This window comes from Pelobates fuscus, chromosome 12 (assembly GCF_036172605.1).
Source record: "Pelobates fuscus isolate aPelFus1 chromosome 12, aPelFus1.pri, whole genome shotgun sequence".
NCBI classification, from domain to species: Eukaryota; Metazoa; Chordata; class Amphibia; order Anura; family Pelobatidae; genus Pelobates; species Pelobates fuscus.
In genome coordinates, this window is record NC_086328.1 from 122219489 (window position 1) to 122246141 (window position 26653).

Here is a 26653-nt window from a genome sequence, read left to right on the forward strand (position 1 = left end):
ATGAAGTGAAACAAGACACACACACACTGTATGACAGATTAATGTATGTTCTAACATTTTCAGAATGCGGCCATTTGAAAAGTACTCACTCGAGTATTATTCCTTTCTGCCTTCAGCTCAGCAATTTCCTCTTCCCTCTCAAGAAGTTGCTCTCGGCAAATATTTAGCTCTTTTGTAAGTGCTGCAAACTCCTACAAATAAAATGAAAGAACATTTGTTACTAATCATAGAATCCTCACACAAAATATGCAGAGCAAAGCCCATTAACCCCTTAAGGACCAAACTTCTGGAATAAAAGGGAATCAGGACATGTTACACATGGCATGTGTCCTGAAGGGGTTAAGCCTATTCTATGACAGAACAAGATTGTTACAAATATGTATTGATTGCAAAAGAGGTTGAAGAAAAAAATTAAATATACACAGATTAGCTTGCAGATCTTTTATTTTATGACCCAGTTAAGGTGCTTAGAGAAAGTATCTCCAAAAGTAATTGAGCGGCTTCCTAATCAGATTCTTGCAATCCAAGCAGCTTGTTTAAAATGGAAAGGTTATTTCATAATTTGCTAGTCAGGCGCTTATTGTCCACCATGATAGCTGGGCATCCAATGTAAATTATACAATTCAAATAAAACCATAAGCTATTGCATTGTACAAGAACCTCAAAATGTACAGTTGGTACTTGAAGGTACGCACAGCCTTGTCTATAGCTCCACCCATTAAGGAGAAGTAAAAACTGTAGTGGGCACCAAGGAACTAGCTGCCAGCTGTTACCAGGTCAAGCTGCAGTCTCATTCCTGCCATTATATGAATAAAGACTCCAACCTAGAGTGTCCCTTTAGCGTGTAATACACATCCATTACCTACTACGTAGGTGTCTCAAGTAGATTCATTCATGTAAAAATAAAGAACAATGTTGCTTTTCGTACTAATTAAAGCCGTGAAACCCGGACAAGCACAAGCCATAAAGGTTCTTATACAGGGAATGATGGGTATATCCTCACCTGACATCACTAACCAGGAGTGCAACTGTAAATCCCTATAATGAATTATATACCCATACAAGGAAGCACTTTGCACCATAACCTATGCAAGGCACATTTGGAAAACTTGGCCCAGGGCCCAAGCCCTGTGACCCTCCCTTTTTATCCTCTCCAAATGTAAACATATTCCATAAACATCTAGATTTGTATTTAAACCTTCCTAGATAGCAATAATGTTATTCTGACACAATGTCCTTCCTTAAAGCGGCTCTGTCACCTCAAACTTAACTTGATCCCATTGTTTCCTCTTTTCTTTCAGGATCTGTTCTTCTTTTCTATATTTCTGATCTATTATTCTTTAAAACATAAGACAAAATAAGCACTGCTTTGTCTTCTGAATTTTTCCTACACTTGGCAATCTTTACCCCTTTGTTACCTTGGGAAAGGAAGAGGAGTTTGCCTAGCTTAGGAAAAATGCATAAAACAAAGTAATCCCTACTTTGTCTTGTGTTTCAAATGAACATTATAGTTCTAAAAGTGCCACTATTAAAGGGACACTATAGGCACCCAAACCACCTCAGCGTTCTGGGTGCACTGTCCCTATTGCACTGAGTGCTGCAATGTTAAACATTACAGCACTAAGTCTGCCGTTAGTGGCTGTCTACCACACAGCCACTGGAGGTGCTTCCTGCAGTCAAACAGACCTGTGGTCCGGTATCTGACTCTGGACATCCTCACACTCTGCATGATGACATCCAGCGTCAGATTTGTTCCTCATAGGAAAGCATTTATTCATTGATTTCCTATGGGGAGGTTTAATGCATGTTCAGCATTTGCTGCTACTAGCGCCCGCTCGTCATGGGACAGAGGAGACGGCACCGGGATAATGTAAGTAAACAAAGTGTTTTTAACCCTATAGTGCCAAGAAAATAGTTTTGTGTTCCTGGCACTTATAGTATCCCTTTAAAAAGGTGTTTTACTCACCTTTTTCAAGCGCCATGTGTGTCCAGTCGCAACGGGCTCCACACCCTTGGCTAAAATCATCAAACTTGAGTGACTGGCAGTCACTTTTAAGGCAGTGTTTACATTGAAAGGCCTGCATAGACAGGCAGTAGACACCAGAACTACTGCACTAAGCTGTAGTTGTTCTGGTGACCATAGTGTCCCTTTAAAGAGAAATCGATCAGAAATTAAGAACAGATTCTGAAAGAGGAAGAGGAGAGGAAACAATTGGAGAAAGGTAAGTTTGAGGAGACTTTAAACAATGCTGATTCCTACTATTGATACAGTTGTTTGAAGAGTACACCCCAACCCCTTAATACCTTGCAAATAAACATCTCACTAGGTGCCAGGTTTGTGGGTCTGTAACTTCCAGGTTACAGACTTTGATGACATGTTCGGGTACCAAATCATCAACTCTCTGATCTTTTGACACCATGCCATGAATATAAAAAGGAGAGTTAATCTTTGCCTAGGTACCGTTTTATACATGTTAAAAGAAACATCTGGGGACTGACACTGTTGAGCAGATGATCACTAGAAGACAATGCCCCCTCCGCCTCCCCCCCCCCCCAAAAATAAAAAATTAAAATAAAACAACTCCATAGATATATTCTCTAAAAAAACAAACAAACCTGAGTTGACACTGTTGTGAACAATTCCCTGTTTTATTATCATCCCAACATGTTATGATGCTCCAGGTTAAGATACATTGTGGATCCAGACATTGAAATGCATTATACTCATTTCAAAATGCACGTATAGAATTATCAAGGCTTGACAAACCTAGAAGTGTTCATTTTGGCCTCTAACTGGGCTTTGGTGCCAGAGGCTGTGTGTTCAAGTTATCATCACCATATTGATGGTTACCTAAGCTCCCCAATGCAGCTGAACATGTACAGTTACAGGTTACCCAGCAAAGTATCTCAGATAGGCCAACATTGAGAAGCAGACCCTTTTAGAGACATTTCTTAACCCTAACTGCAATTTAGGAACACTTGGAGCTCAGACAGACCACGGCTAAGAATCAACACCTACTACAGACCAATTTCCTAACCACCACAGATTTGGAAATCCTACATGTTGCCTAAAGGTATGAATCTTAACTCTGGAAAAAGAATGAGCCTTTGGCAATGGCAAGGCCAAACTCTTACAGTATAACAAGCCAGTCCTAAATACGTCTGTCTCCCAAAACAGCTATTAACATCTGATTATTATTAGTTTATTCACAAAGTGCCAAAATATTTTGCTGCTCTCTGCATGGTGCGAAACATACTTTGTTTCAACTAAACGGACGAACTAAAATTGGCGTTCTAATAATTTTATTACATTTCTAATTAGAGGAATATTAAAATTAGGGCTACATTTTCCAAGAAAGCAAGGCAGGGGCTTTTTACAGAATACAATGACTTAAAAGAAAGGCATGCTGTTTTTAACCCAATCCAATAAATTCTAATAAATGTTTACGGTGGGCAGTCTAAAACACTATAAGCACAACGTGTACTGTAGGTCACATTCCCTGTTCCTGGGTCAAACTGGGTTCCTGGGTTGCTTACTTTTTTCAAATCTGGAAGTTTGTCTGTATTAACAAGGAACTGATTTGCTGAGCGGGTCAGCTGACAGGCTCAGCCTATCACAGCCATCAAAAGCATGGACAAAATTAAGATTAATTTGGAAGTAAAACCTCTGCGTTGGTAATATAATATAGCATCTGGACCCTGTACCTGGCACCCAATCTTACAGTCAATGTACAAAAGCAGCCTGACCATAAACCAGAGAGTCATGCTGGCACCACAACAATTATAACATGCCGTTATAGTGGTTATGGTACTTTTACTTCCCCTCTAAAATCTGAATAGATTCATAACCCTTGGAAAAATCAGGGCTGTGTGTGCACAGTAATAATGCCGTTTTGATGAATGTAATCGACAGATAAGCAGCTTCACCTTTCAACTCTTGCTGTACATTCCTTACCAACTGTAGCTGGTTAATTATTACACACTGAGATCACATCACTGCAACCGTGTACAGTATTTGCAGCAAGGTTTCTGCTGAATAACTCTTACATTCAAAAACTACTAAGCTTTATGTATAAACTCTATGTTTCACAAGACATAAGTCAGTGCTGTGCAACTACTTATGGTTTGGACAGCAATGCCGCTCTAAGTTAAATGGTACTGTTGTGACATAACTTTAAAACAACGTAATACGTTTAAATTGAAGAAACCTATGACAGTATAGAAAAGTAAATGCAATATATTCAAAACATTACAATTTTAAGAATACAAAGATGCAGGAATAAAGGTCCCCGTTTGCTTGATTTACAATCTTGTGAAGGTGATGTCAGGTGCTTAATGTAACAGCATAATGGCTGGGGAGAGGGGTTCTCAGGCTATAGAAAAGCTTAGCATGGGAAAGACTTAGGCAACAAGGTCCCTAAGTGGGTCTTCCCCCTCCTTAAACAAACTGTAAACACAGAAAAGGAATGACAATCTGTCTTTCTCCTAACGTTTCTGGAGGATCTACCGGTAGGATTACAATCTTGTATTTGGCAAAGGACATTCCAACAACAGTCAGGGGTAAAAGACCTTGCACACTTGGTCTTACATTGATGGAAAACAGTATCAGCACTGCAGCCGACGCCAAACTGTATACAGAGCTTTTGCCAATCAATGTAAGAAAATATCAGAGTATTGGAGAATTCTGAGCCAAGGAAATACTTCAGTTCTGTACAAATCCTTCTAAGAGACAAAACATATATAACCGGGGTCAGCACTCTATGGCACGTGAGGTGTCTTTCCATGTCAATGCAGGCGGCCAGACCCAAACAGGCCGATCTCACCCAGAGCCAGCCTTAAAAGGGGTTTCAGCAGTCCAATGGCCAGTTGCCACCTTCCTCCTCCCCAGCTTGCTCGATTCTGCATTGAAATTCTGCTAGTACTGACTGAGAGGCCAACACTAGCAGTAATTGCTGTGGACAGTGAAGAACATTGCTGGCCTCCCATTACTTGTAAAAGATCTGCCAGGGACAACAGCAGCAGCACAATCTCTGGTCAGCCCAGTTTCAAGAGAAGCCACACTAACGCTGCTCAATATTAAGTCAAAAAGGGGGTGACTTAAATAACATCCGTGTGAATGTGTGGCCATAGTGTGTGAAGTATGTGTGTAGCATCATGTGTGTATCTAGCAGTGTGTATACCTGGCCTTGTCCTTTGGGCAGGGTAATGTATGTGTGTGTGTGTGTGTGTGTCTGGTAGTCTATATTGGATTGCATAGGTGTCTGGCAGTGTGTATTGGTGTCATTGTGTGTACATGTTTGGAATGCGCACCTGAGTGTGTCTAAGTGTCTATGTATGGGATCGTGTGAGAGGCATATATTCCCCAAACACCACGCACTAACACCTACACAGCAAAACTATACAACTTCCAGTCCACAAGCAGCCCTCAACACATATACACAACACCACACACAATACGGCATAGAGCCACACACAAAAATAATCACCAATGCATGCATACACACATAGCACACCACCACATATTGCTCAGGCACATACACAATAACACACACAGTCCCTCAGAGCAGTTACAGCATCCACAGACCACAATTAGAAAACAGCAATACACACACACACAAAAACAGGGATGATAGATTTGATTAATCTTACTAGCTGTGTTTATAACTTCTTCACTGCATACACCATGCCAAAATGGCACTCCCATTTATAACTGGGTCTGAATAAAGAAGAAAGATTAAACACAATAAGTCCACAGTACACCGGTCTTTACAATAACTCCGCCATTTTGTTTTTATTAGTTTTTCCAGATAAGTTTGAGCAGATGAATGTTCGTTACTCATTAACATCTCCATGTTCTTTGTAAACAGCTAATAAAGTTTACGCCATGTGCCATAAAACCCAGAAACAACAACAGAGTCCCAATTTCACTAATTTCACATTATAGGCAGTTAGACTTTCAGGAAGGTTCCCCGGCCTTGGCTCTACATCGCCTATTGATTACAATTCCCAGTTTTCTTATCCAGCCAATCCTGGGGAATATTGATCAACAGGAGTTGGCAGGTCACAGAATGAAAGAAAGAACTGAGAGAGCCAAAATAAATAAAATAGAAACTACAGATTTTAAAATGAACACTGCTTGTAGATGTGCTATTAATAAAATAGGCATGCATAAACTATGCCAGCTGCTGCAAATCACGTCAGAATACTTCAACATTTCCTTTTCGATGCTTCAAACAGCCAAGCAATAGAGAGAAGACGCGTTACTGGCCAAGAAAATGCAGAGCGCAAGCCTGCGTGCCGCCGAAATACCAGTTTTAGTTGGTGAAGCCTGATCTACGAACAGACTTCAATTCCCCAATATTACTATAGCAGTGGATTTCTGAATCTCCCCTCATGTAACCCAACAATTTGTGTGTCTGGGTTAAGTGAGGTGATTTCATTCAGAAGAGCCAGATGCTGTTTCTCAGCTGATTTAATGTAATTTATTTGGGTTTTGCACATTTGCAAACTACGCTACAGACAGGGGGTGGGAGGGGAGAGCAAGTAAAAAAATTAAATAGAAAGAAAAAAAAAAAAGGAGCAAGCGTTACAGTCTGTTTCAAACTGGATAAATAAATATGTCTCCAGAATTTCAAAGCGGATTCAGTAATGTATTTCACATTTCGGTTCTCACTCCATAACAAATGAAAAATGAAATTCTAGGAACATATGGGAGCATTTTAGTCGTTTTTCAGGGTACGAGACTAAAAAACACATTGGGGTATGTGTGTATACACACGAACTGAACTGATGCCTTTTGCCTAGTCGGCTTTGCTGGTCTAAATGTTGAATTTCCCATCACATCACAAAGGTATGCTACGAGACGGAGACCTGGTGACTGCAGACCATCAGAACACCTGGAATTCAGGGTCATGTTTGCGGAACCGGCTTGAGATGATTTTTTGCTAGAAATAGTCAACAGAACATGGGTAAACGGCAGCCACAAAGTCAGATGGTCAGCATCAGAACGTAGTTAGGAGGTGTCAGGAAAAGATTCCCCAATAGCAGTACACCAATAATAGCATGTAAGAGTAAAATGTTCAAGAAATCTGACTAATTCATCTCGCTACTGCATAATCAATGCACGCTACAGAAAAAACACAGATCTGGGCAGGAGACCAACAGCTACAGAAATGTTTCTCTAAAAACTGGTTTAACTCTTATTGCATGTAAGGCAGCATATTTCCTCTCCAAACTGGCAAATACAACCACTGTTCAGCACAGAAGAAAGGGACAAAGACCCTGCTGTAATCTATTAAAATGAAATTTAAATAAATAAACAAAACTGCAAAGGCACTTGCGATAAAAGCGATAGTACAGATGCACCGTGGACTGAAATCAAAGTGCAAACTCCTCTGGCTATTCAAGATACCAGAGAGGATAAAAAGAGAAACACCCAAACACAAGTTTAAGCAATAAAGTTGTGGCTATTGAAAATTATACAGTTCGCAAGTTAAAAAAATAAATAAATAAAGTGCACTGAAGTTACTATAGTTTGCAAGGGATTATATTATCTTACTTTCTTCTTTTACAACAATCCAAATCTCACTATATAAAATTTTCTTCAACCCCGACTGTTGTCTGATCCTCCCAAACAAGTTCTGTGGCAGGGAGCACCAACAAACTGATTCATATAGGGATTTTCCTTGAAAGTCGTAATTTTAAATAGGCCCTTATTTTATACAAAACATTAAAAGAGGATACATAAAAAATGCCAGATCATGCTACAAAACAGTACAAAGCCATGTTAGGTCATTTATATACAAGTCTTCCGATGTTCCTCTTCCTGGTTGCTATGAAAGCCATGTTAGGCGATAAATACATTTGTCAGACTTTTGAAGCCGATAAAATATTTGTCAGCTCTTTCAGGAAAAAAAAGTTTATATCAGACTGCCAGGTCATCAATTGTAAAACTGGCAAGAAAAAATAAAACCCAAAAAAGTAAACAAACAAAAAAGTAAAATAAGAAAAGGCGGTGGCTCATGCAATTGCCCCTTTTAATTTAACATTTTCAGAGATTTGAGGGACGGGGACCTGAGCTTCATGGTGTCCGGTCACACCTAGGACGAGCTCCTCTCTGAGCTCTTGAAACATTTGAGTTTTATCGGCACACAGTGCTCACATTTGTAGTCCAAAACAGACTTACCTCTCTCCTGAGCTCAATGCTGCATCCTAGAGCGAGGGGGCATCGTGCCCTTCCTCAACAGTCAAGGAGTTCTCTGGTGCCTAGCGCTGACGTCTGACTGGAGAGGCAGCCTCCGCTGTCCCCCACCCTCTGGACTGGTAGTGGTTATCCTAGTCCCCACTGGGATGCAAATCAAGGTCCCCCATGCAGTGGACGACTAGCAAGACACTATACAACAATTGGCAAGGATACATAAGATGGCGGAGACCAATGCTATGCTGACACACAGCCATGCCGATCTCCCAAACCACTGCTCCAGCACCATAGATCAAACCAACTGGATGCTGTTTTCAACCACTTCTTGGCTACCTTGGGGGAAATTGTGAAACAAGCGGCACCTGGCACTACTCCTATGCAGTCTGAGGAAGGGAGGCATCTTAGAGTGAGGCCTGAGAGGCTTAAGTCAACTTCAAGCCTACCCGGGCCTACAACTGACCAAGGTTGGGCCCCAATGCAATGGCCGCACAAGCAGAAGTACTCGACAGTTCCTCAAGCCTGAATGAACCTTCTGAATTTTCCCAGATGAGAACTTTTCCTCACAGAGCTCCCGAGCTCATGGGGCTGGAGTGCAGGTTCTGGATCAGGTCTGGGGCATGGAGGGTACTCCACCTTGGTCTTGCAACACTTCTCACCTACATGGACTGTGCTCAGATAGTAGATGCATGCCCAACTAGGGCATTGGCTGCCTATTAGCCTATCACTCATGCTAGACTGCCTTAATAAGCATTTATAAGATGCAGTTCTGCCCCTGACTGGCCTTCATTGGTACACAAGCATTATCATATCAGTAGAGCAGAACGTTCGTTTATGGCTAGTCAGCGACATTGGGTGACTCAACCTGGCTACTTCTCTCTGTGGCGAAAACACCATCTTGGTCATCAAAGCAGTGATTCATGCTTGATTCTTATATCTTCTGTTATTGGCATTCTTTATTCATATTACATAACCAGTGATCTAACAACTATAGTATCATAATCCTGTAGTATTAGCTTGCTCTCTTATACTGTACATGTCTTGCTTTATCTACAAGAGTATAGCATATAATCTCAGTTAAGATATGTTAGTCTAGCCTGTTCTTGCCCGTTACTTTTATTTCACAAATTATTGCTGATTGTTTCTAATCTACAATGCCATTTCAGTACACTGTGTGTTGCATCCTTTCCTGCAAGTAATATCGTATTTATGCTTACCTTAATAAAAATAGATTGACAATAAAAAAAATAATAATTCAAGAGATTAATTATGAAGTAAATCTCAAAGTATAAGCTGTTAACTAAATACCACAGCAAACGCAATCCACAAAAGCTGCAATGCTAAGCAGCAGCTAGTATGTCGTATAATTACACAGTATGCGGTTAATAAATGTACGACCAGAGATATTTAATAACATTGTGAGCATAAATAATTGCACGGGATACAAAATGACATGTCATGTGTACTTGTTCTATGCATTGGACGTAAACCAAGCAGGTGACCATCTGTTAAGCAGAAAATGCTACTCTTGATGATATAAACAGGACTAGCCTTTTTTTTTTGATGCAGCTTTGTGTGCCTCATCACATACATAATGTTAGATGGAAAACAAATCAGGACAACCATTACAGTGAAGACAAAGTGATGTCAGTGCTTTCTGGCACTAAAATTAGCACATAACTAATTTCACCTCCAAAGTACAAAGACAAAGGGCCGATTGTAAGATCACTCAAACAATACTGTGTAGGAGATTTAATCCATGGGACATTGGACAAAATTCATTATCTGTCCACATTGTAAGCCAAAGAAACTACAATTCGAATATTCTCACAGCAAGAGAAAGCAAAGTTCTGTTTTGCATGGTGCAAATTAGAGTATTATTACTCAAATAAGCAGTAATTGGAATAATTTGAACTTGATTTGAAAGACATACATAAACTTTATCAAGTAGCAGTGGTGAAGTTTATGTATGTCTTTCAGGTCAGTGGTACATTACAAATAGCGTATTTAAAGTAAGCTACTCCGTCAGCCAATAGGAGCCGCGTTGTGGCTTTTATTTGCTCGATGAGTAGTTTTACTCATTTCTTTCCATGTACGAAGACACGTGTGACTGTTGAACTACATATCCAGCAGGATGTGTGCAGCTCTCCCACTGTAACGAATGGATGTGGTGGCCTCCAAGGCAATACACAAGATTCACAGCAAAGGATGGAAAGTAGGAGAGTGGTCACTTTTTTGTTTAGTTTTTTTTCTTTTCCATTTAAAACGTTATCTCCAAAATACAGATTTCGGTGGGAGGAATGCAGTCTTTAACGTTTCCATCTCAAACGCCACATCTCTCAACTAAAATGTCTCGCCCAGCTAGAGTCAATGAACGTATTCTACCAGAAAGCCACAGAAACGATAGATATTATTAATTATTATTAAGACTTGTCCCTTGAGCAGAATGGATATACAGAGTTCTGCTCTCACGCCAACAAAGGCAAGATAAGATGCAAAGGGTGAGTAATAGCTACTGCACATCCAGGGTCGGTGCTATGCAACAGGAACAGAATATTTAAAAAGACACTCCAAACTTTATAATGGTCAATAGTAGTGTTAATGTTGATGTGGTCACATAGGGAAAGAGGAGGGGTTAGTGCAGTAGCCAATAATCAAAATTAAAACTTGATAAGTCTAAAGTTCTCAAAGCAGGGTCAAATCCAATTACAGAGGATAAAGTAATCAGGAAAGCGCAACTAGATGCTAAACGTTCACAAAAAGTGCTACATACAGTTTGTCAATGCTAACAATTGGCATTGACAAGGGGAAAATTCAAAGCGTTTGTTTCCTTTTGGTCCTTTAAATAATTTGTATGTAGCACTTTTTGTGCACATTTAACATCTAGTCGCACTTCCTTGATTGCTTTATTTTCCGTACTTGGCCATGTTGCGGTGGATCCACTATTTCAAGCTTCCCCTGCTTTCTAATCAGCGGCTTGATTTAGGTGGGGTAAAAATAATAACCTGCCAGGATCCACCAAAATACACACATGTGTGTGAGTACAAACGGGGTCTATGAAATATCCTGCAAGACAAGTTGATAGGAAATATCAGGAGGGTCCCTGCAAATCTTGGTCAAAGATTGGCACTTACATGAGACAAAGCAGTCCGTACTTTGTCTATACAGTCGCATGTATATCTTCATTACCCTGCAATTACCAACACTGGTTACTAGAGAAGTTCAGATTTAATAAATATAATTTCTATTTTTAGAAATTGCCCTAAGCAGCCATCTATTAAACAGGTAATAAGGGTTAGAACCGCCCTGTTATTTGGGTGTGATTTCTTTCAACTCACATAAACACACCAAAAACATGATTTACTTTCTAATTACTATTTACCAGAACCTACTACCTTGTTTGTGTAGTACAGAGGGTATTTTGGAAAATATACACAAACTATTTTAAACGTAGCAGTAGTTCCACCTGTATCAGAAGTCAGCCCAAGCTACAAAAGACTGTCACAGCACAACAGCTGTTAGTGGCACTCGGGGGCATCCGGAGAGACAATGATGCATTAAAATACATGGTGTCATATTGCATAAAACTTAACTAGTGAAACCAGTAACAACCACTGGAAATCGCACAAGGAAACAGACATAACAAATTATTATTATTTTTTGTTTGTTTGTTTTTTAAGTACAAAAACTACAAGATATAAAGTGACAACACAAGTTAATTGGACACTATAGTCACCAGAATAACTACAGCTTCATGTAGTTGTTATGGTGTCTGTAGCATGTCCCTGCAGGCTGAGCACTGTAAATGCAGCCTTTTTAGAAAAAACAAAGCAGTGTTTACATTGCTGGCTAGTAATACCTCTAGTGTCAGTCACTCAAACAGCCACTAGAGGTACTTCCTAGTCCTGTGCTGCACAGTGCGCACTGTCTCTACGCTGAATGTTCTCCATAGAAATGCACTGATTCAATGCATCTCTATGAGGAGATCATGATTGGCATAACAGCGTTTTTCCACGCACGCACAATGGCCTATGGGAAAGCACTGGATTTGCAAAAAAAATGTTTTTGAGCATTCTGCATTTTAACCTTTCCTCCTCTACCTCAACTCCTCCATTCTAAAACACTTCCTCCTTGCTGGTTACTGTACATAGGTGCTTAATTTTATGGCTCCCTTTGTGTTTCTCCCTTCTAAGCAATAACACAGTTATGCATGTCACTAAGCAAAGTATAGCTTTCTGAGAGTAGTAGTTCACCCAACAACGTTCAGAAGCAGAAAGCAAATAACTGAATTACAAGTCCCCAAAACACTGCTATTGCATTGCTGAGACAGTGCACTGTCTACACACTGCAAAGAGATTTACACAGACATCTGTGTGTGGCTAATGACGGTCACATTTACAATGTCTTCTTTGAGCGTGTACGTGAATGTCTTGTGAATACAGTAATTTTAAACACAAATATATTTTTAATCTTGTTATTTTGGATTGGTTGTTCATGCATATAATGTGACTGAAAAGTAATTGTTCTAGCAAATGCATAGATATATTTACTTTGTCTTTAATTCCAAACCTTGGTCATAGGGGTAGACAGCATTACTTTTTTCATAGGAACTGAAGGAACCTGGCGTGGCTACCAATTTTTGTAGAAGAATTTGTCATTAAAAAAAAAAAGGAACCATTAAATTTCAATTGTATATTCCCACCCACCCCTCATCCGGAAAATTTGTATTTCATAAAGATAGCATTGCTATGAAATACTCATATTGACTGCGTTGGAATTTCACTGAATAGACTACTTTGTCTCTGTATTTTTCCTCCCCTGAACCTGCTAGACACTGGGTGGAGGTAACGCAGCCAAGAAGTGTCAATCCCCCAACCCCCATCACCAACGGATGCAGGGAATTAGCTCTATCTATGAAGGATCTCGCAGGTAGAAGATGGCGCCCACCGGGGACAGGAACAGGCAAGTAGAATTCACGTTTGCTTGCCCTTGGCCGGTGCTGGACCCCGAGCAGAGATGTCATCGTGAGTGGTCTTTGCAAATTCTGCAAAGTCCCCAGACGGTGGCAGTGAGGCTGTAACCACAGTAAAAACTATGGGGTAATAAATGCTGCCATGAGTATCATCATGCCCCTTATGATCCATTGTGCAAATTCTGATCAATTCTTGGAGCCCCACCGAAGGCAAAGCGACGATGCAATCTTGCACAACTAGCAGTCATTTATTGACTATTTCAAACTATCAAGCATGGGTGGAATTATAGGGGAAAAAAAACTATTGGATGGAATTACCATCACTTCACCTGGCTGATACAAGTGCCATTTCCAAAAAGCACAAAATACATTCATTTTAATTCCTGCACAACAACAGTTAATCAAGGTACTTTTTATTTTAATAGTGTATTTTATGAATATGAAAAAATAAAATAAAGTTATACACACACAAACAAATACTTTTCCCCCTTTCTATCCAGCCCTACAGCATAAACAGTTAAACTCTTCACTATGTTTCTCTTCATCTTTTAATTAAATCAGTGAAGCTAAGACCATTTGCTGGTTGGTGGGGGAGGGGGAGAAGGTATGGAAATCAACCTAACGTAAGTGGTAATAGTACATTTCAGTATCTGATCTTCTGTTGGGCTTGGAGTATATTGTTCTGGCATTATGTAACAATTCTAAAGGCAAATGCATACACACAAAACTATCAAGAGAGACTTAAATGCATTAGGGTTGCCATAGTAACCGAATATTTGGGGAAATCTACTTAATCTTCATCCTAGCTTGTGACGATAGGTTGTGCAGATTGCTCCCCAGGAATTCTTGTTATGTTTGGCTAAATGTGACATCAAAATATATGAACATAAACCTGTGAAAGCAAACTAGATTTGGCAAACATGAAAAGGGCATGACGCCATACAGATTCAGTTTATCAAGGAATTCCTTCAGAAAAATGTTCATTCCCAAGCCAGATTCCTCTTCTTAGATATAAATTACCTTCACTAGATTAAAGCCCATGTTCCGACGTTGATGGATTCAGCTTTTACACTTCATAAAACCAACATTTTTAGAACTCAAACAAGTTAACCAGTAACCAATTCCCCTTTAGCAGCCAAATAGGACAGCTTTCACTGGAGAACCCCTGCATCACCTCGTACAAATTGTATTGGATGGTGTAAATTTTTGAGAAAAGGGACAGTTCCCTTTTAAATCAAGCTATGCAAATGCGTTCCTTTTCTATTATCACATTCACAGTCAATAGAAATATTTAACCTTGGTTTAAGGAAAAGGGCAAATAAAAAAAACTGCAGTGCTTTCTGAGGGGGAAATTCCAGTAGTGTAAATAATGTGGTGTAGGAGTTCAGGCATGGCAAATATCCCTGTCCATGGGACATTGCTGTTTGCTCACCCCATGTTTGCAATGGTATTATTGTTACTCTGTAATTATTCCGGACAAGATTCACGCTTGCCATCTATGGAGCCATGTTAAACATGTATAATATTAGAAGGCATGTGTATTTTTTTTTTTTGTCCCACCAATTTCAAATTATCATATTTTTTATTATCTTAAAAGAACTTTATAGCTCTAGAATTACAAACCGCTATTTCCAATGCTATTATGTTGTAACATTTTCATATTCAGCCCCCCCCCCCCCCCCCCCCCCTCCCCACATTCCAGCATAAATAAAATGCAAATTACCTAGATTTCTTCCCCTGGCACAACAGTATCTGTGCAGCCAACACACCTCTGTTTACTGGGATCATCATTTCAAATATCCCAGTCAAACAAACGCCTTCTCATAGGAAAGCACTGGGGTGCAAATGACACTTTACTGCAACCAATCACCAAAAGAACATGGAGATTAATTGCGTCAATACATCTCTATTGGAAGTGTTCAGAGTCTCCATGCAGACCGTGGAGAGACAGAATATCAGACCTGCAATCTTAGCAGGAAGTCCCTACAGTAGCTGTCTCAGTGTCAGTCACTATAAGAGACATTAGGCAGCCTTTTCTCATTTAGACTACTGAGACTGCTGGGAAAGTGTATTTGCCCGATAACCACTACATTAAGTTGTAGTGGTTCTGGTGACAATGCATGAATGGATGAAGGAGGCTCCCAAGAGCCCAAGTTTCACACACAAAGACTTACTACTGAGACAGGAGCTTAAATGTCTAAATAACTCCAACTTGCGCAGATGAGATACAGAGAGAATGCCCAATAAAAAATATAGACGAACAAGGAAGTGAAATGCACACACTTAAATAAATATCCTAAATTAGCTTTCAAGACGGCCCGGCTTACACCGAACACAGGGCCTGTGGAATTTAATCAGTTATTGACGAGCAGCTTTAAAATTAAATTCATCAGTTCTAATTAAAATCATGGGCACTGTCAGAAGCATTTGACTCACAGCAATCTCATTTTCCTCATTTAAAAACAGCCACGTTACATCACAGATCTCAAACTGGTTCTTTGCGAAAACTGCTGACTTTAAAACAACTGTTTTAACACTCCCACCTCTCTGTGCAAATCATCTGCTCAAGGGATCATCAGACAGCAGGGATAAAATGTAAACTTTTAGAACTTCGGCATTTCGATGATTCATATGGACGAGTTACTGTCTGTGGCATTTAATCTCTACATCTGTAATGTGTAGTACAGAACACGGATTATACAAATATAGCAATCGCTACCCTACCGCACCTCACTAAAGTCTAGTTCCATTTAACACATTTGGTCGGGTTAATATTTTCCAAGCACAGTTCACATAATTTATGTTTGCTTATATCTGGAGAGTAAATTTTCCATCTTTTATTAGTGCCACACTAGGTACAAAGTTAAACCCTTTCAGAACCAAAAGGGTAATAGCTGTGCCAACATTTTAAGTCTTACTTAACAGTAACAGATTTTCACATTAGTTGAAGAGAGAAGCACAGAAAATCAAGTGTGTTTATGGCTCACCAACATATCTTGCAGCACTGCACAGCAATTAAGCAGACATGAGTAAATATGAAAGACCGAATTTGGTATAAAGCGACAATTACTGATGAAGAGTCACATGAGCATCCACTCTAAAACACATACATGTTTAAACCATATATCTGTATGTGTATGCATCTGCAAACCGAGCAATAGCAGCCTTAGGACGTACGCATTTTTAATACTCTTCTATCTTAAAATTGGATTTCTATCAAATTATCTGTTAATACCCCAGGCCAACTTAGAAGCTAGCAAACACTATGTGTGTCTTACCTGGTAAAGTAAACTGATATTTTTAGACAGAAAAATTCTGACTGTTGTCTTTACTTGTGCAAACAGCTATAATCCTTCCTCAAACCCTAAACAAACCAAACAGAGCTACATGTTAGCACTGTGGTTAGGACAGTTTTTGGGTTTCCCTGATGTGAAAAGAGGGGGGCATTTCTACAATTTTTATCACATTTAAAAGTTGGACCTAAAACCTAGAAGGGAGTCAAACATGGGCCTTTGGATTGCTAACTCTCAGGCCTCAGTTTCTCTAATTTGCTATCTTTAAACTAACTCCATAAAGGCCAAATGTTACACTTTGTCATTGTCACAATAATTTAGTTCAAGGGTTACTCCAGGTACCATGACCACATCAGTGATTTGAAGTGGTCATGGTGCCTGTATGTACGGCGATTAATAGCGAAACAATATGTGCAGCGTCACTGGGCCATCATCAGCCAGTAGAGTAATGACAATTCTGTGCATATTTCAATTCTACCAATTCTCTCAGTCAATGAATGGCCAGCAAGATCATAATCCACATTATGTCAGAGGCAGCCATAGAGGAGACTTTGTGCACTGCAGGACCAACAAAGAGAGCAAACCATTACAAAACAGTGGGCTGTAGAGTGGGGCACAGAGGTTTTTGAGAGTTAAAAATGCCATATGGGGCATGTTAGGACTAAGCTTAGTATCTCCCTTCCACTAGACAAAATAAAGTAAATTTCATCCAGTGGTTATGGTTACTAAATAACCATGGAAAAGATACAGTTTGGATACTTTTTTGGACAATGGGGGGTGAGGGGGGGGGGGGGGTGGTATGCATAAAATGCATGGGCCTTTGACCACTGAACAACAGGTTAAGGTTATAAGGAATCGGTAATATAAAGAGCTGATAAAGAAAACTAACAGAAGAAAAATAACGCCTGTCTTCACCTTTATCCAAACTACACACTTTGCAGCACACCATCTAATAAAAAAAAAAAAAAATATACAAAAAAAAAAACTGTTTTCCATGTGACTGCCGCTTTGAATCCCAGAAATATAACACACTTCCCATAGAACCTGGAAGCCAAGACAGCAGCTGGGAAGCAGAACGAAGACAAAATAAAGCCGATCTGACAGAAATCATTCACTTCAGCCTCTGCTTCTATCATTGAGCATGCATCTCCTTATTGTCCTGACACAAGCTAAAAGTATGACCTGGGGCTTTATGCTTTCCACAGCCATCTCCTATCATAGAGATCTTTTAAAGAGGGTTCCTTAATCACACCTGCTTTCAGTGACATTCATATACACACACAAAATATATTGGACATATTTATGCCATGTGAATTCAGAATACAGTATGCAATATATGAATATTTCCATCCTGGAATACCTGCCCTAAAAAGCTTGCATTTAAAACACAATTAACACACTAAAACTATGGCAAAACATTCTATTTGTCTTAACTCCACACTAGCTCAGCAAAAAGCAGTGAAAATATGTAAAACAACTTAATTTAATTAAATCCGATCTGTGATCTTCAAGGTGGCTTCCCTGTCTGCCATTTCATTCATATTTATCAAACCATTTCAAATTCTACAACATATGGCCCAACTCAGACATGTCCTTAATTTTACCCACCCTTCCCCCACTTCTCATTTCAGTCTGCTCTCAGTCTGTCAATCAAAGCCATTCATCTTGCCTTACTAATAATTAGCACCTTATGGTGCCAGACTTGGACTTTACAAAGCTGCATTTGTAGCAATAGAAGTTGCAGTCAAATATCGCGCTTGGTGTCTGTAATGCAGCAACAGCACTTAATATTCTGCAAAGTATTTCAACAAATTAAACATAGGGACAGACCAAGAAGCAAATTTAGACACGTTAGAGGTTCTTAAACAGAAGGAGTCCCTTAAGACTTCCACAATTATAATTTAAAAAATTAAATATATATATATATATACACACACACACACTTATTTTATAGAACCCCCATTTCCTCCAGGGGATCATTTAATCTCGCTGATTGTTGGCATCACCTCACACATCATCTTAAGAAAAGACCAGCAGCATATAGTTACTACAGTTCATTTTAGAAACCAACTTTTTTTTAAAAAAATCAAGATTAAAAAAAAAATCATTTCTCAGCAGCAAACATGTTCGAATAAAATACAAATCCCAATACGACAAGAGCTTCCCATTTTATTTACAGATTACCATCACCCTTTGCAAATGTGTCAGGACAAGGCGGTCACCTCAAACTTACCTTTTTGCTATCGCTTCCTCTTCCTTTCAGAATATGTTCTTAATTTTTGATCTATTTATCTTTAAAACATAAGACCAAGTACAGAATACTTTGCATTTTGTATTTTTCCTACACGTGACAATCCTGACAAGGGGTGGAGCTTAAGGTAATATAGGCTCCCCTATATTGACAAAAGGTAGTGGAGGTCGTCTTGAGCTCCACCCTTTGTCGAGATTGACAAGTGTTGACAAAGTAGTTCCTACTTTAAAGAGAAATAAATGAAATAAAGAACAGAAAAGGAAACAATAATTAAAAGGTAACTTTGAGGTGACAGAGCCACATTAAATTTATTCTCATCAAGATTTGGTTCTTGAAAATGTTAAGAAATGTTGCTTATTTAGTAGAAATAACCAATTAGGTGTCAATCACCCCCCATGCCAATTTTACACTTTAATTACCATAACCACTACAATGCCAATCTTAACAGTTTTACAATGGGTTACTACCAGCACTTAAAGTTCAACCCAACCTGACCCACCCTGCAGCTGGGGTGATTCTACATTTGCCCATCCCACTTTGGCCCCAGTGGGGGAGACATGCCAGATGTCAGAAAAACGCCTGTTGTCCAAGTTTGCGCTAATATTAAATTGCCAATATGATGTGTCATGTCTGTTTACTGTACAGCACCATGAAATATGATAGCACTTTGTGGATATACTACAACCATACGACTGGCAAATTATTTGTCTGCAATATATACACTGATGAAATTAAAGAAAAGGCTGGTACCTGTGGTAAGGCGGTGTTAAGCTGTCTCTGCAAAGAGTCCCGTTCATGGCCTACTTCCTGCAGTTTTCCTTGACTTAATGCAAGCGTTTCCTGGGTTTCTCGTAGAGTATCCAGCAATCTGTCTCTTTCCTCCAACATAGATACCATTAGCTGCTCAAAATGAGAATCTGAGTCTGTCTGTAAAGGGGAGCCTGATCCATGACCCCCGTTTCCTCCAGGGGGCATTTCAGACTCGTTGATTGTTGGCATCACCTCGCACATCATCTTAAGAAAAGAACAGCAGCATATAGTTACTATATACTAATCATGTTTATTGGGACCAACAAAAGGTACATAATGAAAATGTATACCATTCATGCAGCTGTTGATAACGGACCTTAAACATCAGCATCAACTCTTGCTTGTGGGAAGGCCATGTCCACAGAAACAAAATACATTATAAGAATTTAGAGTGAACACCAGGAATGAATACTGTGTCCATATACTTTGCCCTTTTGTAAAGGGCGCAAAAGATTAAAAAGAACAGACATCGTCATTATGTATCAACACTTCTACAGAGTTCACTTCCTCAATCTATAGCTTTCACTACTTATCACATTGCATATTTCTATCTCGTCTCATTTTTCCTTTTAGCATTGAGAAACTGTTATAGTCAGTGACCATAGGAGGAAGGATTAAAAGGTTTAATTCATTTGAAGAAAAAAGAAAAAAAAGTTTTCCATATACCATTCCCTGATTCCATTAACACTTACACCTGGAATAACTGTATGCAAGTGGCAGATAGTGGGGTCTAGGATAGCACTCAATGTGAGAGCTAATACACGTCACACTGGATGAAAGGGGATAAATATTTGTACATCCAGTCTGTATATGCACCATGTGACTAAATATTTATACAGATACACTATGACTTCTACGCAGACACTCTATATATGGATTCTATGTTATAATACTCCCACAGACAGTCTATATATGAATTCTATGTTATAATACTCCCACAGACAGTCTATATATGGATTCTATGTTATAATACTCCCACAGACACTCTACATATGAATTCTATGTTATAATACTCCCACAGACAGTCTATATATGAATTCTATGTTACAATATTCCCACAGACGGTCTATATATGGATTCTATGTTATAATACTCCCACAGACGGTCTATATATGAATTCTGTTATAATATTCCCACAGACAGTCTATATATGAATTCTATGTTATAATACTCCCACAGACAGTCTATATATGAATTCTATGTTGTAATAACCCCACAGACAGTCTATATATGGATTCTATGTTATAATACTCCCACAGACAGTCTATATATGAATTCTATGTTACAATATTCCCACAGACGGTCTATATATGGATTCTATGTTATAATACTCCCACAGACAGTCTATATATGAATTCTATGTTATAATACTCCCACAGACAGTCTATATATGAATTCTATGTTATAATACTCCCACAGACAGTCTATATATGAATTCTGTTATAATAACCCCACAGACAGTCTATATATGGATTCTATGTTATAATACTCCCACAGACAGTCTATATATGAATTTTATGTTATAATACTCCCACAGACAGTCTATATATGAATTCTGTTAGAATACTCCCACAGATGGTCTATATATGGATTCTATGTTATAATACTCCCACAGACAGTCTATATATGAATTCTATGTTATAATACTCCCACAGACAGTCTATATATGAATTCTATGTTAGAATACTCCCACAGACGGTCTATATATGGATTCTATGTTATAATACTCCCACAGACGGTCTATATATGAATTCTGTTATAATATTCCCACAGACAGTCTATATATGAATTCTATGATATAATACTCCCACAGACAGTCTATATATGAATTCTATGTTATAATACTCCCACAGACGGTCTATATATGGATTCTATGTTATAATACTCCCACAGACGGTCTATATATGAATTCTATGTTATAATACTCCCACAGACAGTCTATATATGGATTCTATGTTATAATACTCCCACAGACGGTCTATATATGAATTCTATGTTATAATACTCCCACAGACGGTCTATATATGGATTCTATGTGATAATACTCCCACAGACGGTCTCTATATGGATTCTATGTTATAATACTCCCACAGACACTCTACATATGAATTCTATGTTATAATACTCCCACAGACAGTCTATATATGAATTCTATGTTATAATACTCCCACAGACAGTCTATATATGAATTCTGTTATAATATTCCCACAGACAGTCTATATATGAATTCTATGATATAATACTCCCACAGACAGTCTATATATGAATTCTATGTTATAATACTCCCACAGAAAGTCTATATATGAATTCTATGTTATAATACTCCCACAGACGGTCTATATATGGATTCTATGTTATAATACTCCCACAGACAGTCTATATATGAATTCTATGTTATAATATTCCCACAGACGGTCTATATATGAATTCTATGTTATAATACTCCCACAGACACTCTATATACGAATTCTATGTTATAATACTCCCACAGACAGTCTATATATGGATTCTATGTGATAATACTCCCACAGACGGTCTATATATGAATTCTATGTTATAATACTCCCACAGACAGTCTATATATGAATTCTATGTTATAATACTCCCACAGACGGTCTATATATGGATTCTATGTTATAATACTCCCACAGATGGTCTATATATGGATTCTATGTTATAATACTCCCACAGACGGTCTATATATGAATTCTGTTATAATATTCCCACAGACAGTCTATATATGAATTCTATGATATAATACTCCCACAGACAGTCTATATATGAATTCTATGTTATAATACTCCCACAGACAGTCTATATATGAATTCTATGTTATAATACTCCCACAGACGGTCTATATATGGATTCTATGTTATAATACTCCCACAGACGGTCTATATATGAATTCTATGTTATAATACTCCCACAGACAGTCTATATATGAATTCTATGTTATAATATTCCCACAGACGGTCTATATATGAATTCTATGTTATAATACTCCCACAGACACTCTATATATGAATTCTATGTTATAATACTCCCACAGACAGTCTATATATGGATTCTATGTGATAATACTCCCACAGACACTCTACATATGAATTCTATGTTATAATACTCCCACAGACGGTCTATATATGAATTCTATGTTATAATACTCCCACAGACGGTCTATATATGAATTCTATGTTATAATACTCCCACAGACGGTCTATATATGGATTCTATGTTATAATACTCCCACAGACGGTCTATATATGAATTCTATGTTATAATACTCCCACAGACACTCTATATATGAATTCTATGTTATAATACTCCCACAGACAGTCTATATATGAATTCTATGTTATAATATTCCCACAGACGGTCTATATATGAATTCTATGTTATAATACTCCCACAGACAGTCTATATATGAATTCTATGTTATAATACTCCCACAGACACTCTATATATGAATTCTATGTTATAATACTCCCACAGACAGTCTATATATGAATTCTATGTTATAATATTCCCACAGACGGTCTATATATGAATTCTATGTTATAATACTCCCACAGACACTCTATATATGAATTCTATGTTATAATACTCCCACAGACAGTCTATACATGGATTCTATGTTATAATACTCCCACAGACGGTCTATATATGAATTCTATGTTATAATACTCCCACAGACAGTCTATATATGAATTCTGTTATAATACTCCCACAGACGGTCTATATATGAATTCTATGTTATAATACTCCCACAGACGGTCTATATATGAATTCTATGTTATAATACTCCCACAGACGGTCTATATATGGATTCTATGTTATAATACTCCCACATACGGTCTATATATGAATTCTATGTTATAATACTCCCACAGACACTCTATATATGAATTCTATGTTATAATACTCCCACAGACAGTCTATATATGAATTCTATGTTATAATATTCCCACAGACGGTCTATATATGAATTCTATGTTATAATACTCCGACAGACAGTCTATATATGAATTCTATGTTATAATACTCCCAGACACTCTATATATGAATTCTATGTTATAATACTCCGACAGACAGTCTATATATGAATTCTATGTTATAATATTCCCACAGACGGTCTATATATGAATTCTGTTATAATACTCCCACAGACACTCTATATATGAATTCTATGTTATAATACTCCCACAGACAGTCTATACATGGATTCTATGTTATAATACTCCCACAGACGGTCTATATATGAATTCTATGTTATAATACTCCCACAGACAGTCTATATATGAATTCTGTTATAATACTCCCACAGACGGTCTATATATGAATTCTATGTTATAATACTCCCACAGACAGTCTATATATGAGATTATTATTATTATTATTACTGTGTGGTATTTAGTCTCTATATAAATCATATTGTATGATAGTTACAGTCTATATATGAGATTATTATTATTATTACTGTGTGATATTGATTTACCTTGATGCTGGGCTGGGGTTGCAGGGAGGGGGGTCACACTGAGCTCGGTTCCCGGGAGCCCCCCCACTATCACAGCGAGCACTGAGTGCCGGGGGGGGGGAGCAGGAGGGGGTCCCCGGGGGCCACACACAGTGACTCGGAGATGCCGGGGGCCACACACCGGGGCAGGGGGGGGATCCCAGGAGCAGCGCCGGGTGTGTGTGCTGCTGGCGGCGGCCGCTCTCCCGGGGGCGGCGGAGGGGGGGTGTAGGGCCAGGGATCCCCTCTCCGGTATCCCGGGCTCCGTCAGGCCGCTTCTCTGCTCCCGGCATGCACCGCGGCGCCTACTCGGAGCGTGACGCACCCGACATGCATTGCGTCACGCAGGAGGCGGGGCGGGGAAAACCTGTTACCAGAGCAACGAAGGAGTGACGTAGCAGAGAGTGTGGGAGCTGGCATGGAGGGACTGAGAGACAGACATAGAGAGAGGGGGGGACTGAGAGACAGGCATGGAGAGAGGGGGGACTGAGAGACAGACATAGAGAGAGGGGGGCTGAGAGACAGGCATGGAGAGAGGGGGGGACTGAGAGACAGACATAGAGAGAGGGGGGGGACTGAGAGACAGACATAGAGAGAGGGGGAGCTGAGAGACAGGCATGGAGAGAGGGGGACTGAGAGACAGACATAGAGAGAGGGGGGACTGAGAGACAGGCATGGAGAGAGGGGGGGACTGAGAGACAGGCATGGAGAGAGGGGGGACTGAGAGACAGACATAGAGAGAGGGGGGCTGAGAGACAGGCATGGAGAGAGGGGGGGACTGAGAGACAGACATAGAGAGAGGGGGGGGACTGAGAGACAGACATAGAGAGAGGGGGAGCTGAGAGACAGGCATGGAGAGAGGGGGGACTGAGAGACAGACATAGAGAGAGGGGGGACTGAGAGACAGGCATGGAGAGAGGGGGGGACTGAGAGACAGGCATGGAGAGAGAGAGGGGGGACTGAGAGTACACTTAATCCTTAACGAGGACTCTGAGCAGCCACAGTGCCAGAGGGAGCTGGGAGAAAGTAACTTAGAGACATGGGGGGGGGGGGGACTGAGAGACAGACATAGAGAGAGGGGGGTTGAGAGACAGACATAGAGAGAGGGGGGTTGAGAGACAGACATAGAGAGAGAGGGGGGACTGAGAGACAGACAGAGATAGAGAGGGGGGACTGAGAGACAGACATAGAGAGGGGGGACTGAGAGACAGACATAGAGAGGGGGGACTGAGAGACAGACATAGAGAGGGGGGACTGAGAGACAGACATAGAGAGGGGGACTGAGAGACAGACATAGAGAGGGGGACTGAGAGACAGACATAGAGAGGGGGGACTGAGAGACAGACATAGAGAGGGGGGACTGAGAGACAGACATAGAGAGGGGGGACTGAGAGACAGACATAGAGAGGGGGGACTGAGAGACAGACATAGAGAGGGGGGACTGAGAGACAGACATAGAGAGGGGGGGCTGAGAGACAGACATAGAGAGGGGGGGCTGAGAGACAGACATAGAGAGGGGGGACTGAGAGACAGACATGGAGAGAGAGGGGGGGACTGAGAGACAGACATGGAGAGAGGGGGGGGGACTGAGAGACAGACAGACATAGAGAGGGGGACTGAGACAGACATAGAGAGGGGGGACTGAGAGACAGACATAGAGGGGGGGACTGAGAGACAGACATAGAGGGGGCTGAGAGACAGACATAGAGAGGGGGATTGAGAGACAGACATGGAGAGAAAGAGGGGGGACTGAGATACAGACATGGAGAGAGAGAGAGAGGGGGGGACTGAGAGACAGACATGGAGAAAGAGAGGGGGGACTGAGAGATAGACATGGAGAGAGAGAGGGGGACTGAGATACTGACATAGAGAGATGGGGGGCTGAGAGACAGATGGAGAGAGATTGGGGGACTGAGAGACAGACATAGAGAGAGGGGGGACTGAGAGACAGATGTGGAGTGAGAGAGGGGGGACTGAGAGACAGACATAGAGAGAGGGGGGGACTGAGAGACAGACATAGAGAGAGGGGGGACTGAGAGACAGGCATGGAGAGAGGGGGGGACTGAGAGACAGGCATGGAGAGAGAGAGGGGGGACTGAGAGTACACTTAATCCTTAACGAGGACTCTGAGCAGCCACAGTGCCAGAGGGAGCTGGGAGAAAGTAACTTAGAGACATGGGGGGGGGGGGGGGACTGAGAGACAGACATAGAGAGAGGGGGGGACTGAGAGACAGACATAGAGAGAGGGGGGTTGAGAGACAGACATAGAGAGAGAGGGGGGACTGAGAGACAGACAGAGATAGAGAGGGGGGACTGAGAGACAGACATAGAGAGGGGGGACTGAGAGACAGACATAGAGAGGGGGGACTGAGAGACAGACATAGAGAGGGGGACTGAGAGACAGACATAGAGAGGGGGACTGAGAGACAGACATAGAGAGGGGGGACTGAGAGACAGACATAGAGAGGGGGGACTGAGAGACAGACATAGAGAGGGGGGACTGAGAGACAGACATAGAGAGGGGGGACTGAGAGACAGACATAGAGGGGGGGACTGAGAGACAGACATAGAGAGGGGGGACTGAGAGACAGACATAGAGGGGGGGCTGAGAGACAGACAT

The 26653-nt window shown here is 40.3% G+C and overlaps 1 protein-coding gene across 1 annotated transcript in view; it reads right to left on the bottom strand.

Moving 5' to 3' along the window:
• Positions 1 to 24070, bottom strand: part of PPFIA1 (PTPRF interacting protein alpha 1) — a 65751-nt gene extending 41681 nt beyond the window's left edge. The window contains exons 1-3 of the mRNA XM_063437969.1: positions 24016 to 24070; positions 19464 to 19727; positions 90 to 191 (exon numbers count right to left, since the gene is read on the bottom strand). Of these exons, the coding sequence (XP_063294039.1) occupies positions 90 to 191; positions 19464 to 19727 (366 nt within the window). The 5' untranslated portion in view covers positions 24016 to 24070. The remainder of the gene's footprint in view (positions 1 to 89; positions 192 to 19463; positions 19728 to 24015) is intronic.
• Positions 24071 to 26653: the final 2583 nt, after the last annotated feature.